The sequence below is a fragment of the Suncus etruscus genome, chromosome 18 (genome assembly GCF_024139225.1).
Source record: "Suncus etruscus isolate mSunEtr1 chromosome 18, mSunEtr1.pri.cur, whole genome shotgun sequence".
Lineage (NCBI taxonomy): Eukaryota > Metazoa > Chordata > Mammalia > Eulipotyphla > Soricidae > Suncus > Suncus etruscus.
In genome coordinates, this window is record NC_064865.1 from 43,064,087 (window position 1) to 43,082,521 (window position 18,435).

At 46.6% G+C, this 18,435-nt stretch overlaps 1 protein-coding gene across 1 annotated transcript in view; it reads right to left on the bottom strand.

Moving 5' to 3' along the window:
- Positions 1–17,990, bottom strand: part of GFOD1 (glucose-fructose oxidoreductase domain containing 1) — a 105,516-nt gene extending 87,526 nt beyond the window's left edge. The window contains exon 1 of the mRNA XM_049765268.1: positions 17,024–17,990. Within this exon, the coding sequence (XP_049621225.1) occupies positions 17,024–17,276 (253 nt within the window). The 5' untranslated portion in view covers positions 17,277–17,990. The remainder of the gene's footprint in view (positions 1–17,023) is intronic.
- Between the last annotated feature and the right edge of the window lie 445 nt (positions 17,991–18,435).

An 18,435-nucleotide genomic window follows, 5' to 3' on the forward strand; every position in this document is an offset into this window, starting at 1 on the left:
GTTCAATCTCTGGCATCTCATATGGCCCCCAAACCAGGAGCAATTTCTGAGTGCAGAGCCAGGAGTAACCCCTGAGTGTCACCAGGAGTGGCCCAAAAGCCAAAACCAAAAACAAAGAAAAAAGCAGTAAACTTGTAGTTGAAAAAGTACAGGAGCTGGTAGGCAAGAATTTTAGGTGAAACAGACAACTCTGAGAAAGATCCTTTTATGAATTTGAACATTGTTTTGTTTTGTTTTGTTTTGTTTTGTTTTGTTTTCTAGGAGCCATTTAGTTATGCTCAGGGGCTACTCCTGGCTCTACATTCAAGAATCACTCCTGGAGGTGCTCAGGGGACTATATAGGAAGCCAGGGATAAAACTCGGATTGACCATGTGCAAGGCAAGCGACTTACCCACTGTGCTAAGGCTCCAGCTCCTTGTAACACATTTCGGGAGGCACACCCGGTTACACACAGGGCTTACTCCTGGCTCTGTGCTCAGAAATGACTCCTGGGGACCCTGGGGGATCAAACTGCAGTTCATCCTAGGTCAGCCCTGTGCAAGGCAAACACCCTTAAACATTTTTTTGTCACACCCAGCAGCGCTCAGGGGTTACTCCTAGCTCTATGCTCAGAAATCGCTCCTGGCAGGCTCAGGGGACCATATAGGATGCCGGGATTCGAACCACTGTCCTTCTGCATGCAAGGCAAATGCCTTACCTCCATGTTATCTCTCTGGTCCTAACACCCGTTTGATGCTCAGAGGTTACTCCTGGCTATGCGCTCAGAAATTGTCCCTGGCTTGGGGGGACCTATGAGATGCCGGGGGATGGAACCGTGGTCCTTCATTGGCTAGCGCTAGCAAGGCAGACACCTTACCTCTAGTGCCACCTCACCAGCCCCACCACTAGAACATTTTAAAGCCACATTAATTCTATCCTGGGGGCAAACTCATAGGAAACAGCTTTCTTCAGAGAGTTGCTACAGATCTATCTTGTTCCTGGAGGAGGATTTCACCTCTCATGGCCTTTTCATTCTTTAAATTCTACCTCCTCTTCTAGAATCACTGCCAGCCTCTCCTTCTCCCCCAAGGCCTCCCCAGACCCAGCCAGCCCTGGGGAATTCCTCGCCTCAGCTTTCTTCCTGGCAGCATCCATTTTCCTCAGGGACCCCTCGATGCCTGAGGGGGAGACACTGGAGACGCTTTCTCCACCAACCTCTGTGCATTTTATCTCTAACCTGCAATTCAAGAGGTTTCCACTCAGCAAAACAAAAGGTCAGCAGTGACCTTGAGGCAGCCAGTGGAGAAGGCCTGGCCTCAATAATTCTCCCTCAGAGGGAGCCCCCATCTAGGTGGCATTCTGCGACAAGGCTCTCTCAGTCACACAGAACATGTTTCATGAGAGAAATTCTGTTCCAACACATTCATTCTCAGGGGCTTCCCTTCATTTTAGTATCCTTTATTGATGGCCTAGGAGACTACCTAAATGCCTGGCCCTTTATGCAGCACTGACACATCCAAGCTACTCAGAAAAGTAGCTCCTAACTTTGCAATGGCCCCTTCATGCTGGACAGAGCCTTGATGTCCTTGCTTTGTTGTGTGTTTGGAGACTCTTAAAAACTAAGATCAAATCCTGCTATGCAGGGTATTTCTCTCCATAGCTAACAGGCTTTCAAATAGACACATTAATAAGACATGAACTGTTAGGTTACACGTTATTTTACCTAAAATAAAGATCATCCCTGGTTCCTTTGTATGTTTGTTTACAAGTTGGATTTACCCCAAAACAGAGATTTTTCTTACTTGGAAACCTGGGTGGCACTGGCTCAGGATAGCCTGAGTTATCTGTCCTTACACTGTTCTTACTGCCCCAACCAGGAGTGGCCTCTGTATTCAATAAAAACTACAATTCTGGCAGGCAGCTGGTTGAGATATGAGGTAGAAGCTTGCCAGACTATACGTGTTTCACACTCAGCCTGGTTTGGATTATTTCATGTGCAACCCTGATGCAGACTCGTTCCCTTGGGGTTGGAGATACTTCACATGGGGTGATTTTACAATGAACATGGGTGGAACACACTCAATTGTAGAACATTTACCCTGTATGGATGAGGCAGTGGGTTCAGCCATCTCTGGCAACACAGAAAAATTAGCAACACTAAACACACTCATATATTGAGTCAAGTCAGTGGGTCCCAGAGCACTCCAAATAGTCTCCAATTGAACAGATTCTCCCAAGAGCATTCAGTGCACCCGCAGTCTAAGGGTGCCCTGGGCCCAGCCATCATCATCCGCTCACATGCTTGTCTTGTTCTTCTGAATAATGGACCGTTTCAATGAAGACTTGGCAAAACTAAGTTAATTTGGGGCGGAGAGTTAATTCACCCATATTTAGGTCCAAAATAAAAACCAAATGAAGGCAAGGCATTTGAAAACAAGCAAATTTGAAAAAGTAATCGACCTCTTCCCCAACTGGAATCTGGTAATAATATTATTGTTTGTTTGTTTTCATACCTAGCGGGGCTCAGAACTTATACCTGGTTCTACACTCAGGATCACTTCTGGTAGGGGACTCTGAGGTCTATATGGGATACCAGGGATCAAACCTAGGTCAGCCGCATGCAAGCAATTTATATATCAGATATACTAATTCTGACCTCACTCTGGTAATACTATAAAAAAAAATAATCTAGGAGGCTAGAGCAATTACCAGCTATACTATACAGAAAAAAGTATTTTTACTGTGTAGCAATAGTACAGCAGGATTTATAGGACAGCAGGTAAGGAGTGATTTCCCTGTGCATAGAACCAGAAGAAATCCCTGAGCACTGCTGGGGATGGCCCAAACCACCCCCTCCTGAAAAAGAAAGAAAGAACTAATGCTTGCAACATAGTAAGAAGACAAACAACCTAATTGAGAAATAAGCAGGATATCTGAACAGACTTTCCTCTGAGAAAGATGTGTGCCTAGCTAGTGGGCATGTGAGAAGGTATGTCACCTCCTGTCAGCAGGAAAATGGGGGCGACAATCTCATGAGATGCTCCATCAAACGTGCTGACTCTGGCAGCTCTCAACAAAGACAGATAATGCCAATGGCTGGTGCCGACTGAAGATGAGTGAATTCTCCAACACTGCTAACAGGAATGGACAATTGGGACAGTGGCTTTGGAAGACATCTTGGCTGTTCCTTGAAAGAATGTGATTGTGATCTTTTCATACCATAACAGCCAGCAAGTGTTCCCTTGAGCATTTGCTCAAGAGAAATGAAAAAAAAAAATGTGAGTCTATAAAAGACATCAATGCAAATGTCCAGAACAGTGGGATTTGCATCAGCTTAACAGGGTGGAAACAATACAATTACCAATGGTGAAAGACAATCAAACAATTCAAACAATGGGAGCCGGAGAGATAGCATGGAGGTAAGGTGTTTGCCTTTCATGCAGAAGGTCATTGGTTCAAATCCCAGCATCCCATATGGTCCCCTGAGCCTGCCAGGAGTGATTTCTGAGCATAGAGCCAGGAGGAACCCCTGAGTGCTGCCAGGTGTGACCCAAAAACAAAACAAAACAAACCAACAAAAATAACAATTCAAACAATGGAATATTACTCAGCACTAAAATGGGATTGACATTCTGATACAGGCAAAGATGTGGGTGACAATCAAGATATAATGCTAAGAAAAGAAACTATGAGAATGAAAGAAAAGATGCTACTTTTTATATAGTTCTATTTATAAGAAATCTATAGGAAGGTAAAAAGAGACAGAAAACAACAAAATAGTTGTCCAGGGATAGGAATGAAAGCAAACAGGTAGGAATATTCTAAAACTTCCTAAGGGGAAAGGTGTACAGTTATGTAATTTTACTAAAATTCTACAAATCACTTAAAATGAATAGATTTTGGTGTATATAAAGTCTATCCCAATAAAACTATTCTCAAAGAAATAAGAAATATGCATACAAACTTAATTTGGGACTTAAAAATTTCTCATTTGGGTACTGGAGAGACAGCATAAATTTACTTTTCAAGGGGCTCACTCAAGTTTGATCCCCAAAATCCCACCCACATGGTCCCATGGGTTCTGCTTGGAGTGATCCCAAACTATAGACCCATATAGGAGTAAAAACCCTAAGCATTGCTAGATGTAGCCTTCCCCCCAAAAAAATTAAAGTTTCATTTCACTTTTAAATATGATTGCTAAAAGAGTATCTCATTACCTTAGTGGCAGGTTAGAAATGGAACATTTAAAAAAATTCATGTCATTTCAATGTAAAGTTATTTTTTCTGCATCTCTAGGGCATTAAGAATACTAGAGTCAAGCCCTCCAAGAATTCCACACTTGCTCTAAATCAAAATGTGTCCAGTGCCCCATTGGCAATGATAAAGCAAGAGTTCAGGTGGCTGGCACTTAGCATGAGTCTGAACCAAATGGCACTTTGCCTACAAGATCTCTCTGCTCTGAAGACAGTGCTCAGAGTCTTCCCCCATTGGCCCAGGCCATCAGCTGCACTGAATGAAATTGTGTCTGCACCCCACTCTCACATCTCACATCTTCCAGAAGTCTCATCTCCAGCTTGCCAGTCAGGTGCCTGGCATGAGTCAAAGCCTGTAATCATCAGGGTTCTTGAGAAAGAGAACTAAAATTGTGTGCATGTGAGGGAAAGAGTACATGTCTATGTGTGTGGGAGAATATGAAAGTGTGTGTGGGGGTGGTTGAATGGGTGAGAAAGAGAGCATGTCTATGCGTGGAAGAGTGAGAAAGTGTGTGTCAGAGGACGTGAGAGCATGTGTGAAAGAAGTCTTCATATGTGAAAGTATGTGTGAGAGTATTTGCAACTGTGTTATCTATGTGTGTACTGTCTGTATGTGTAGAGAAGGGAGGAAAGGGGAGACAGAGATAGAAAGTGAGGTTTTTGTTGGTAAGCATTTAGTTCACAGAACTGGAAGTCCAGCAAACCAGGAAACCTAGAGGCCTGGCCAACACACTGGAGACACATGTCAGGCTGCCATTTTGCTCTGCGACAGAAGGACAAGATTCTTCTTCCTGAAAAGAGCTCAGTCTTTTCCTGACTCCTTCAAGAACCTGAGTGATACTTGAGCACAAGGGTGTAGGCCTCATCCCGGTCCTAGCGACAACACATGCCTCACAGGAGCCTGGCAGACATTTGCCAACAGGCAGGTACAGACGCTCATAAACTCCACAGGCTCAGTCGTGTTGCCTCTTTTCCCACGACATGCTTCCCAAACACACACCCCAAACAGAATACAAAGGGGAGCGGAGGAAGCTCAAAGGGCTGCCGCAGTGCCTAATCCAAGCAGCACCCAAATAGAGAACCAACAGGCAGTTGACCAAATGACATTAGGAGTAAACCCCAGACCTTCTAAACACCATTCGGGAGGCTCCCTCTAAAATAATAGTGAGACAACAAGGCTGTGTTACTCGATCACCAGGCCTACTTTCCCTTTCTGTCATCCTTGTAAAAACAGTTCAAGGCCAGTATCTAGCTCATAAAGTAGATATAAAACCTACAGAATTAGGGGCCAGGGCAATAGCATGGTGAGTAACGCATTTGCCTTGCATGTAGCTAACTGGGATTCAATCCCTGGTATCCCATATGGTCCCCAGAGCCTGCCAGGAGTAATTTCTGAGCACAAAAACAGGGGTAACCCCTAAGTGTCCCTGGGTGTGGCAAAAATAAATAAATAAATAAATAAATAAAAGCCACCCTGAAGAATCAAGAAATGTATGTCTGTAAAAATCTTATACACAGGGGCTGGAATGGTGGCACAGGTGGTAGGGCATTTGCCGTGCACGCGCTAACCTAGGATGGTTTGATCCCCAGGTGTCCCATATGGTCCCTCAAGCCAGGAGCGATTTCTGAGCACATAGCCAGGAGAAACCCCTGAGTATCACCGGGTGTGGCCCAAAAACAAACCAAAAAATACCAAAAAATAAATCTTACACACAATCAGTGTTCTCGGCACTTCTTTGGAGCGTAGCCCAACTGGGAAAACTCACTCTTCATACCCCCAAGCCAATACAACCTGGTTGACTGCTCCCCAAGACACTTGGGGATATGTCTTCTATATGATGAGGCTACTTATGTCCCAGCCCAAGACACAAGCTGGGACCACCTAAGGTGCATGTTTCAAGTGGTTGAGCCAGTAAGGTCAGTATCTAGGAGCTACATGCAAACAGGGTCCCAGCCCTGGTACATACTTGGGAACAGAGGAGGCTCCTGGAGTTGTCACAGTACAGAAGGGCACTATCATTTCCGGATGGGGGGGGATATAATTACCAGGCACCTACAAGGTCAAGGTCTGGCCTTCTTCTTAAGATGGTAAATCCCTACAGGTGCATGGGTGGGTCCCAAACAACCCACCCACAACACCAGACTCACATCTTCATGAAGCAAGGACTGACTTCTTAGCAAATCGAGTATGTGAAACTGACTTATGCACATAACAGAGAAAGAATGGTTTAAAAAATAAAAACTATGTTCTCTGAATCTAGCAGGAGGGAACCATCTCTTCTGAAAATATTAAGATCATCCAAAGCAGCATATAGAATAAGCTAAAGAACCGATATTGCCTAAAACACTGAGTGATGGTAAGTATGAACTGAGGAAGCCCACAGGCTGCATTTCATGGTTCCTCTTATTCTCCCAGCCATGCTAAGCCAGTGTCTTTAATTCCAAATGTCTCAGAGGACTTACCTCTCTCAAAGTCACGTGTTTACAACCTGCCAATCTTTCCAAGCTTTGGTTAGTTTTGTGACTTCTAATATCTTCTATAAGCTGTTTTCTGTTAAGCATCAGGATTGCTTAGATTAAAATAATAAAAAATAATTAAAATAAATAAATAAAAGTCCAATATTATGCTCAGTGAAATAAGTCAGAGGGAGAGAGATAGACAGGGAATAGTCTCACTCATCTATGGGTCTTATGAAAAATAAAAAACTTTATTGAAAAATGCCCAGAGACAATAGAGATGAGGGCTGTAAGGTCCGGCTTACAATGTGAAGCTCACCAAAAAGAGTGGTGAGTGCAGTTAGAGAAATAACTACACTGGTAACTATCAAGACAGCGTTAATGAGTAGAGAAGTAAAATGCCTGTATCAAATACAGAAGAGTGGGGGAGAAGAAAATGGGGGCATTGGTGGTGGGAGTGTTGTGGTAAAGGAGGGATATTCTTTTTATGACTGAAACCCAACTACCATCATGTTTGTAATCATGATTACAAAAATAAATGAATAAAATGTGACTGGTATATAAAAAATCAAAGAGATTATGGAAATAATATCATAAAAGACAATAGAGATAAGGGCCAGGAAGACCAGCCCATGGTACAGAGCTTCTCACAAATAGCAGGAGAGTACAGTTAGGGCAGAGAAGGGACCATTATGACAATGAAAGTTGGAAATGATCACTGTGGACAATATAGGATGTGGAAAGGAGATAAGGGATAGGTATGATAACCCTCAGTAACAATAATGCAAACCATGGTGTTTAAATTGGGAAGGAAGTGTGAGAGAGAAGGGAGAGAGAGAGAGAGAGAGAGAGAGAGAGAGAGAGAGAGAGAGAGAGAGAGAGAGACTGCCCTATAGGCAGGCAGCAGGAAGGGTGGGAGAAAAACTGGGGACATTGGTGATAGGAATGCGCCCTGATGAAGAGTGTTGTACATTGCATAACTGAAGCTCAATCATGAATAATTTTGTATCTGTGAGAAAATAAACCTAACTGTATTATGTACAATCTTGTATCCACGATATTTAAATAAAGGAGAGAAAGTGACATGCAAGGACCCTCCACTAACAACAGTGCAAACCAGTGTCAAAAAGGAGAGAGAGAGAGAGAGAGAGAGAGAGAGAGAGAGAGAGAGAGAGAGAGAGAGAGAGAGAGAGAGAAGCAAATTGACTGCCTGAGAAACAGGTGGGGATGGGAGATAAATGGGAGACATTAGTAGCAGTCAAGGGCTACACTGGTGAAGGACGGTGTACACTGCATGACTGAAACCCAATAATGAACAATTTTGTGACCACGTGCTTAAATAAGGCAATTAAAAAAATAAACCACAACTGCATGTGTGTTTCTTTCCTTTTTTGTTTTTGTTTACATTTTTGTTCTTGTCTCCATCTGGTTGTGCTCAGGGTTTACTCCTGGCTCTATGTAGACTCAGAGGTTAATCCTGGCCGATCTTAAGGGACCATATAGGATGCTGGGGACCAAACCCTTCAGTCGCATGCAAGGCAAGCATCCTACCCTCTGTAGGGTACCCTCTTGACTCTGTGGTATGTTTCTTTCTTGTACATATACCTGCCATTTACTTCCACTTTTGTGGGGTGCAGTGGAAGTAAAAGCAGTAAACTGCTTGCCCAATATTCAGGATCAAAACGTCCAACTTTTTAACTTGGCATCTACCAGCTGCAACTTGAACCTCTGTGGAATGCCCATTTTCCAAGCCAGATCTCAACAAAGAAATAGTCACTCCTCTGTACTGAATCTTGGTCAGATGAACCGTGACTGGTGATTCAGGTCTTTTCCTCACATTCACTTGAGTTATTTGTTCATGTACATAGGAGCTGGGCTTTGTGAACTCTAGACAAAACTGAAGGGCCAAAATCATTCCAGCCCTTTCCCAATCTTCGGACAGGAGCAGATCAAGAAAAGACATCAATGTGGGCAGGGTCTGCTGGGGTCTCTGAAGGGTGACATCAAGTCCACACACACCATTTTCTGATCTGCCACTAGATCTCTACTCGTGTGGCAACTGGGACCCAAGGGGGCTCTGTCTCAACCCCACTTCCTCCCCAACATTGAGCAATTGCCCACACTGAGGAGAGCAGAAAGGAGAGAACTGCTGCAGGGCCTCAGCAAATGATGCCAAACAAGTCGGAGTAGATCAAAGCTCAGAGGAACCCTAAGGGCCTCATTGTCCAGCCCACAAAGGGGTTTCCCAGGTGAACTGTTGGGACTCTCCCAAAGATGGGCAAGGAGCCTGCTGCAGGTCTGGAGTGATAGCACAGTAGGTAGGGTGTTTGCCTTGCCAACCCAGGTTCAATCCCTGGCATTCCATATGGTCCTCCGAGTCTGCCAGGAGGGATTTCTGAGCACAAAGCCTGGAGTAACCTCTGAGCACTGCCAGGTATAGCCCAAAAATGAAAATAAATCAAAATAAAAAACAAACACAATAAAAGAAGAAGCCTGCAATAAATTGGTCACATCACACACAGAGGCTTTGAGCAATCTGTCACAGATGCCCCATGCCAAGCAGGACTGCTTACTCCAAAGAATATTTCAGGGCCCGGAGAGATAGCACAGCGGTGTTTGCCTTGCAAGCAGCCGATCCAGGACCAAAGGTGGTTGGTTCGAATCCCGGTGTCCCATATGGTCCCCCGTGCCTGCCAGGAGCTATTCTGAGCAGACAGCCAGGAGTAAACCCTGAGCACCGCCGGGTGTGGCTCAAAAACCAAAAAAAAACCAAAAAAACAAAAAAAAAACAAAGAATATTTCAGCTCTCACCTGCCCACAATCATGTTATCTACAGGGAAAGTGCGATCCTAATGCTCCACCACCGAATCAACCTTTCTCAAGATTCCAGAAAGGGAGATTTCACAGAAAATCCGGAGACCCTGGGTCCCCACATACAGCAGAGAACCATCCTGGACTGACTGGCATACTAGAGTTATGAGCCTTTACCTGTCCTGAGTGTTCATTCATTCCATGGAATGGAAACACACTAATTCATCCCTCAGCAAATATTGATAATGTGCCTGCTGATGGGTGACTCAGTACCTAATAGCGTCTCAGAGAGATAAGGCCCGGCTGAAGAGCAGAGTGGGGCACAAAGACTCACCCTGGGAATGAACCAACTGGAGTGGAAGAAACCAAAGTCAGAGAACAAGCGAAGACATGAAAGAAAATGAGAAGTGATGGTAGAGAGGAGCATCTGCATGGGCTGACTGTGGGAAGAGGGCCCAAAAAGGTCTGTCTCTCTGTCTCTGTCTCTCTTTGTCTCTTTCTGTCTCTGTCCTGTCTCTCTATCTCTCTGTCTCTGTCTCTCTCTCTGTCTCTGCCTCTCCCTCTCTGTCTCTCTCTGTCTCTGTCTCTGTCTCTCTGTCTCTGTCTCTCTGTCTGTCTGTCTCTCTGTCTGTCTGTCTGTCTGTCTCTCTCTCTCTCTCTCTCTCTCTCTCTCTCTCTCTTTTCTGGAGAAGATGGCAAGAAGGGCTAAGGGAATAACCATCAAGTGGATGGAAGACACAGGCTGTGAGGGCCAAATTGGAAAAAGAATCACCATAATTGGGGCACAGAAAAGAGGCACAGTGGCTGATGGACCATAAAACATGGAAATAGGCAGCCATTATGTGTGTATTATTATGTATGTATTATGTATGTATTACGTGTGTGTGTATCTATGTGTATCTGTGTGTATGTCTGTGTGTGGGTCTATGTGTGTAGATGGAGGATCAGGTAGGCTGTAGCCAGGCAGGGCCTTCTACGACAAACCAGTCACAGTGACAGGGTCTTGAGGGTGACTGTAGATTGAAAATTAAAAAAAATAAATAAATAAATAAAACCTACTAGGTAAGACCATCCCAGGCACCAGATTTCTAATCCCTTAGGCCGACAGGTTTGATGAAGCAGGGTAGTCGCAGAGAAATAATACACCAAGCAGTCAGAAAAGATATTCAGTGGAGTCAGTTCCCCCTCTGCTATGTGCAGCCTCTACCATGTGCTGCCTACCTGTCATATGCTTTCTCTTTCTTGCACCCAAAGCCTTTTTCTTTATTATCCAAACTCCAGACACCAGGGTGGGGGAAGGCCCTGTAATCCAGGTGGGCTTTTACATACCAAAAGAAAAAGTTAGGGAAACAGGAAGTTGAGGGAAGGGTTACAGGTGACCATGCACCATGGGAGGCCCCCCCCCAAAGGCTCCAAGCCAAGAGGGACACTGTCAGACACACAAAAGCACAGCCCCTATGTAAAATACACATGGGCCTCACATGAAGGCAGGGGTGACCCCAAAGGCTGCAGTGTGCTGGGCTCTGAGAGTGCTTGACTCAAAAGTGAGAGACAGCCCCTGGCTGCCCTCCACATGGAGAGGTGGACAAGGAAGGGGACAAAAAATGGTCAGTCCGGCCTGAGAGACTGGTCACAGACTTCCTCACCAGCAGCTCTCATGTTTGTCCCACAGATGCAGTTGATCCTTGACAAACATCTGCATAAACAGAGGACGATCAACAACCTAAACACTGAGTCCTGGAGAATTGGTGAAAGAAAGTCTGTCTCCATCCCACAAAGAGATACTGTGCAGAAAAAACAGGAGCGAGACACTTTTTCATTATTTGATATATGGGTATGTGTATAGGTGTATAGGTATAGATTTTCAAGACAGGACAAAAGAAAAGGTAACATACCATAGGTACACCATTACTCATTAGGGAAAACACATTTTTAGCCACATACTTGCCAGAACACTTAGGAAAAACAAATTTTCAAATGAAGACATAAAGAGCGGGTGGCCTTGAGTGCCTTGTAAACAGCTGGAAAAGAGAGCAGGAAACATTCTCTCGGAGCATTTGAGGCCTGTACTATGTTAATATAGAATCTAATTTTTTTTTTAACTACATAGTTAAAAAATGTAGTTAACTATGGCCTGAAAATACCTGCATGAAAAAGATGAGGGCCCATGGCACTCAGGACACAGGAGGTGGGAGGTGAGACTGAGGGATGGGAGAGTGTCTGGGAGGTTCCACCAATGGCCTGAATCTCAGAGGCTGGACCGGTATCAAACACAAGGCATCAAACACAAGATAGGGACTCCTGAAAGGGGTCTGCACAGGGGATCACAGAGACTATTCGAGCAAATTCCCAATATTTCAGTTAGCTTCTTCATGGGATGCTAGAAGGTCCAGAAGAACAGGAGATGGAGCTGGCTCCTGAGAGGCCCATCACTGCCAGGAAGATGAGCTTTTTCCAGAAGAGATGCCAATGGGGATCATGACATGATCAAGACCCCAGTGGTTCAAGGTGGCTCTGGCAGCAGCTGGGAAGGTAACAAAGGCAGGTGGGGCAGGACAGTTGGAGCCAAATTCAAAAACTAGAGAAGAGGGGATGCCCAGCTCATTCTACAGGCGATCGATGAGGCCAAGGAGAACACCAGAGGGTTTTAGAGGTAGTACTGCCTGGATGAAGGAATGGATCCAAGAGTGAAGTAGGATAAAGAAACAATAACCCCAGAAATTCCACTGGCTACCAGTATTCAAAAGAACAGCCTATTTAGGGGGTGTAAGAAGTAAGTTTGAGGGGTTGAAGAGGAAGAAATGGCTCTGGGAACCAGGATAATGCATTCCAACCTCCACCTACACGCTCTTGAGAAAGTCAACAATCCAGCACTCTAGGGGCCAGAGAGATAGCACAGCAGTAGAGCATTTGCCTTGCATTTCCCTTGCATGTGGTTGACCCAGGATGAAATTGGGTTCGATTCCTGGCATTCCATATGGTCCCCAGAGCGTGCCAAGAGCAATTTCTGAGCACAGAGCCAAGAGTAACACCTGAGCATTGTCGGGTGTGGCCCAAAAAACAAACAAGCATACAAAAAAAAAAAAAAAAAAAACAGAACTCTGAACTGATATTATATGGAATTATCTTAATCTGGAAATAAAATGTTTGACATACAGCATCTACCATGTTTCCTGACATGTTGTAGAACTTAAACAGAGGCCAGAGGCCAGGAGACAGTCCAGTGGCTCAATTTCCAGATTTAATTCCTGGAACCATGTAGTACCCCCAGACACTGCTTTAGTGTGACCCTAGAAATCCCTAGCACTTCTGGGATGGCCAGAGTATCCCACGGACTTCATGGCCCAAAGTGTATCATAGCTATAGGCCCAGGTATTGAACTGTTGGCCAGGTTGGTATTTAAAAAAAAAAATGCCAATGGGACCTCCAGCACTTGGGAGCACCGCCTCAAAAAAAAAAAAAACAACAGTCTGAAAGTCTGGACACTGTAGAAACAGGATATGATTGAAGTCTCTGCAACAGAGAAATACATTGCTCAGGGATTTCAAAGAAATTTTTAGGAATTAAAGGAGAATGTAGGGCCAGAACGATAGCACAACCATAGGGAGTTTGCCTTGCATGCAGCCAATCTGGGTTCAATCCCCAGCATCCCATATGGTCTCACAAGCCTGTCAGGAGTGATTTCTGAGTGCAGAGCCAGGAGTAAACCCTGAGCATTGCCCAAACAAACAAACAAATAAATAAAGATACTCTTATCAAAAAACAAAAAAGGAGGGGCTGGAGAGATAGCATGGAGACAGGGCATTTGCCTTGCATGCTGAAGGATGGTAGTTCGAATTCCAGCATCTCATATAGTCCCTGAGGGCCCAGAGAGATAGCACAGCGGCATTTGCCTTGCAAGCAGCTGATCCAGGACCAAAGGTGGTTGTTCGAATCCCGGTGTCCCATATGGTCCCCCATGCCTGCCAGGAGCTATTTCTGAGCAGACAGCCAGGAGAAACCCCTGAGCACTGCCGGGTGTGGCCCCCCCAAAAAAAAAACCATATGGTCCCCGAGCCTGCCAGGAGCGATTTCTGAGCATAGAGCCAGGAGTAACCCCTGAGCGCTGCCGGGTATGACCCAAAAAAAAAAAAAAAAACGGAGGATGTAGATGATTCACTGATTCCAGGTTCTATTCCTCTCTGGTCCCTAGACCAAACCCTCACTTTGAAAGGTCTATGACAAGTGACTAGCAAGAATAAAGGGCTATGAATCTATTACCTATGCCAATCAAGCTGATCAAAGTTCAGGCCTTTGCTAAAAGAACCAATTAAGATCGACTTGTTTCCATTTCAGCAAACAATAGTATCTGTAACCCCACAAAGGCCAAACTACCCCAAAACATTGTTTGAGGTTTGTCACTTCCTGTGCCACTAACAGTCACAGCACAATTAGCCAAGATGCCCATCCTGCCAGGTCATCGCAGGCATGCAGCAGAGGCTAAGCCCAGAAGAGCCATGAAGTTGAAGTCTGGAAGGAGATCAAAGCCCAGTCACATCTAAGTCCAATGTCTCCACATACTCTCTAAACAGATTCCCCAAATTACCAGGAAAATATAAAAGCCCAGAGTTTCCATATAGAAAAGCAAAACCCTATTAATTAGTCATGCTTTTGAAAATAAGTCTTTTTGTTTTGTTTTGTTTTGGGGTCACACCCAGCAGTGCTCAGGGGTTACTCCTGGCTCTACGCTCAGAAATTGCTCCTGGCAGGCTCAGGGGACCCTATGGGATGCCGGGATCCGAACCACTGACCTTCTGCATGCAAGGCAAATACTTTACCTCCTTGCTATCTCTCTGGCCCCGAAAACAAGTCTTTTTTAAGTAAACTTTTAATCGAATCACTGTGAGATACAATGTCCAATATCAATCCCTTCACCAAAGCACATTTCCCATTACCAATGTCCCAAGTTTTCCTCCTGCCCTCTCCCCAATGTAAACCTGTCCATAGCAAACAAATTTCTATTCTCCTTTATTTTTCCTTTTGTGACAATGGTTTGCAAAATTGTTACTCAAGGGACACCATGCATATCATTTTAATCTACTGTCTTGTCCAGAGAGTTTTTATCCAGAATGACCATTTCCAACTATAATTGTCATAGTGGTACCTTCTCTGCCCTAACAGCACTCCTCTACTCTTTGAGGCAAGCTTTCTATCATGGACTGGTCCTTCTGGCCCTCATCTCTATTGTTTATGAATATGATTGTATTTTGAGATATATATATATATATATATATATATCCCACAAAAGAGTGCAATCATTCTACATCTATCCCCTTCTCTGACTCATTTCATTCAGCATATTCATGTGAATCTTTTTTCACTTGTTTTGGTTTGGGGCTACCCTCAGCTGTGCTCAGGGCTTACTTCTAGCTCTGCACTCAAGAATCTCTCCTGACCATGTTCACAGGACCACATGGAGTGCCAGGAATTGAATCAAGATCAGCTACATACATGGTAATTGCCTTAACTCCTTTACCATCTCTCTGGCCTGACAATCTTATGAAAAGGGGTGGGGTTAAATGGAGGAATGTTTGAAAACTAAGAACTGAATAAATATTACTTGAACCCCATCTCTGGAATCCAGGACTTGCAAATACTTTCATGGCTAATGCAATGGAGAAAGAAAGTCTGAAAACTGGAACATTCTTGTAAGGCAAGTTACAAGGACTCATGCTCTAGAGTCATTGAGCAGTTACGATGTCATGAGAAGGATAATGGGATCCATGTTTACTAGGTTTTAACCTGACCCCTTCTGAGCCCTCCAGGAATGACAGTGCCCTGCTTCACACACACACACACACACACACACACACACACACACACACACACATGACACCAAGATGAGCTGGTTGTATATGTATAGATTCACAATAAGCAGAAGGTATGACATATATGAGAAAGCAAACGAACAAAACCAATATTGGCCAGAACCCAATACATTCTCTCCGAGGTCCAAGAAACCAGGCCACAAAAATCAGAAACTTAACAAATGACCTCCTTAGGGATTGTGTCAAGAACAGAATGGTCTGTTGTTGGTGGGGTTTTTTAATCACTTTTTTTAAGGAGAAAGAATTCCACATTCCAGTCATCCGTCTTTGACGACAGACTGAAAGTGTCTGTATGATTCACCCAGCTTCGTTGCGGCTCTGCAAAAAATATGACATTCTTATCCACATTACAAACATTACGCTTGGTTTGGGAGTGCTGTACCTGTTCCTTCCCGTTCTCCCATAACTCATCTCTAGCATAGCATCCTGCTTAGTAAACTTGGTCTGTTTCCTCTCCAATAAAAATTCCAACTTTCAAGGCGACACAAGGCATTTGGATAAGGAGGGTGCGTTCTTCCTGGGATTGTGCGGTGGGTGGGTGGGGGTGTGTGTATATGTACTGGGGGGGGGGAACAGCTGATGGACAAAACACGTGCTCATTTTCCCTCTGGGCATGGCCAGAAAGGCCCAGACTCTGCTTTAAGGTTGTTCCAGCTTTCCGGCTGAGATGGGCAACCGGTGATTTCACCCCTAACCTGCTTCTCAACAAGACCACACCTAGAAACTATTCTTGAAAGCTATGAAGCGGGGGACTCTACCGGCTGCTTCTAAGTGAAATTGGTAGCTCTGGGGCAGTTTTTCCCACATAAAGCATTTGTACATCTGCGCTCATCCACTTAAAAAATAATGATAATAATAATAATAATCCAAGATTCAGTCCTCAAAAAATATGCACCGCACACTCCTTGGGCTGGAAAAGTTGAATCCTTCAGGTTGGATCAAACCAGTCTGGACTTATCTCTGACCCCTTTAAAAGACATCCCTAGAGATCCTGCCCCACTATGCAAAAAAAAACCCTTTCACCAGCCTAATCTTGAGCCAAGATGAAATCATCCCAGCTGACAGTCATCCCCGCTAAACTCTAGCTAAACGATCTGCAGAAACCGGGGGCGCTTAAAAGTCGCCACATGTGGGGGAACTCGGTGGCCCGCCTGCTAGCAAAACGCAAGACACGTACGTGTCAGCGAGCCCAGAGAGCGATCGGGGTCCTTTATTCCTCGTGCCCAGCGCGCACTCGCTGGCTCGCAGGCGCGCACGCACGCTCGCTCTTTGGCTCGCTCTCCCGCGCGTCGCACACATCGCTGGGGACTTAGAGTTTGCTCATGGCTCCATCTCACCCTGCCCAGATGCACCTGGCTCCGCTGGGTGGAATACACACCCCACTTTTTTCTCCAGCGTGCAGGAGGGTGTGCAAGCGCTGCGCCCAGGTGATGCGTTTGGAGAGGCCGGAGCCAGGGCACCGAGGATGGAGGAGGAGGCCCGGGTGGAGAGATGTAGGATGTTAAAACCCGGATCAGGCTAAATAAACGTCTGGCAGAAAAGATGGAGAGGGAGAAGAAGGTTCCAGGGCCACCGAGAGAGGATAGGATGGGATGGGATGGGATGGAATGGCACGGGCCCTGGAAGGACACTCATTCACTCACTCACTCACTCACCCAGGGTCTTGACGGCGATCTGCCTGGTGAGGGGCGGCGGCAGGTTGATGCACACCAAATCCACGTCCTGGTGCAACAGCACCTCGTCGATGCGGCTGGTGTAGAAGGGCACGCTCATCTCCTTGGCCAGCTCCTCCGCTTCCTCCGGCGTGCGCCCCCAAAGCGCCTTCACCGCGAACCCTTCGTCTTTCAGCAGCGGGATGATGACCCGGGCTGTGAGGCTGGTACCGAACACGCCCACCCCAGGAAGCATGGCTGCTTGGGGGGGTACCCCCGGCGTCGGCTTCGGCTTGCCGCCACCCGCGCGCGCACACACACACCCCTCTGGTGCCAGTCCCCGGGCTGCGAGCGCACCGAGCTGCAGAATCCAATCCAATCCAATTTAATGAAATCAAATCCTCTTGGGGGACCTCGGTGCTCGGTGCGGGCGGTTCCAGGCCCCCGAAACCCCCTCGGAGCCCTGGTTTAAGCGGCGTTCCCTCTCCCGCTGCAGCGCCCGCCGGCAGCTCCGCGCGCCCGGCCGCCGAGGCCACCCCATAGCCGGCACATCCCCGCGCCCACGCCGCCCGAGCTCGCCTGTCGCCCGCACACTCCTCTACGCCCTGCCAGAGAGCCGGGAGCAGCTCGGTGTCCGCGTCTCCCGCACCCTTTGGGGCTTTAAGAAAAGGCTATCCAAGTGTGCTGCGCCCAGGGCGCACAGGGCGGGCGCACGGCGGCGGCCACCAGCCCCGCTCCAGCCTTCTCATTCTGCTACCATGGTCGGGCTCCGGGATCCCTCCCGCGGGGCCGAGGGCGGAGTTGGGGACTTGGGCTGTCAGCGATCGGGGTTCCTGCACCGCCTCCGCCGCAGCGCCGTGTGCCATTGGCCGCCCCGCCTGGCCTCCGCCTCTTGCCACCCCGGCTTGCTTGCGGTGCGCCGCGGCCCCGGGAACCCAGCCCGGGCTCCTCCTCCCCGGGCCCCGCCTTGCTCGCTCTCTGGCTCGCTCCAGTCCCTGGGCTGCTTCTTCCTTTTCTGTGCCCTCCACCAACCCCTCTTTCTTTCTCCTCAAACCCCGCCCCAAGACAGCAAATAAATCTTCCCAAGGCCGGGCGCGCGGTGGCGAACCAGGAGAGGTGTGAGTGAGCGGCTGGTAATGCCAACCTTGGCACCCCCGAGCGTTTCTTCCGTTGGCAGGGCACCTGGTAAGGGAAGTAAGTTGGGCAGGCTCTACCATCCGGAGGGAGCCCTGGGGTAAGCCCGAAGCTGATTAATTTGCACGACCTCTTTGAAGCGGATGGCATAGAACACACACACACACACACACACACACACACACACACACACACACACACCAGGAGGATCATGCTATCACACAGGATCTTGCAAACAGGTAAGTAAATAATGGCTGTTCCTGGGATTTAGAATGCAGGCT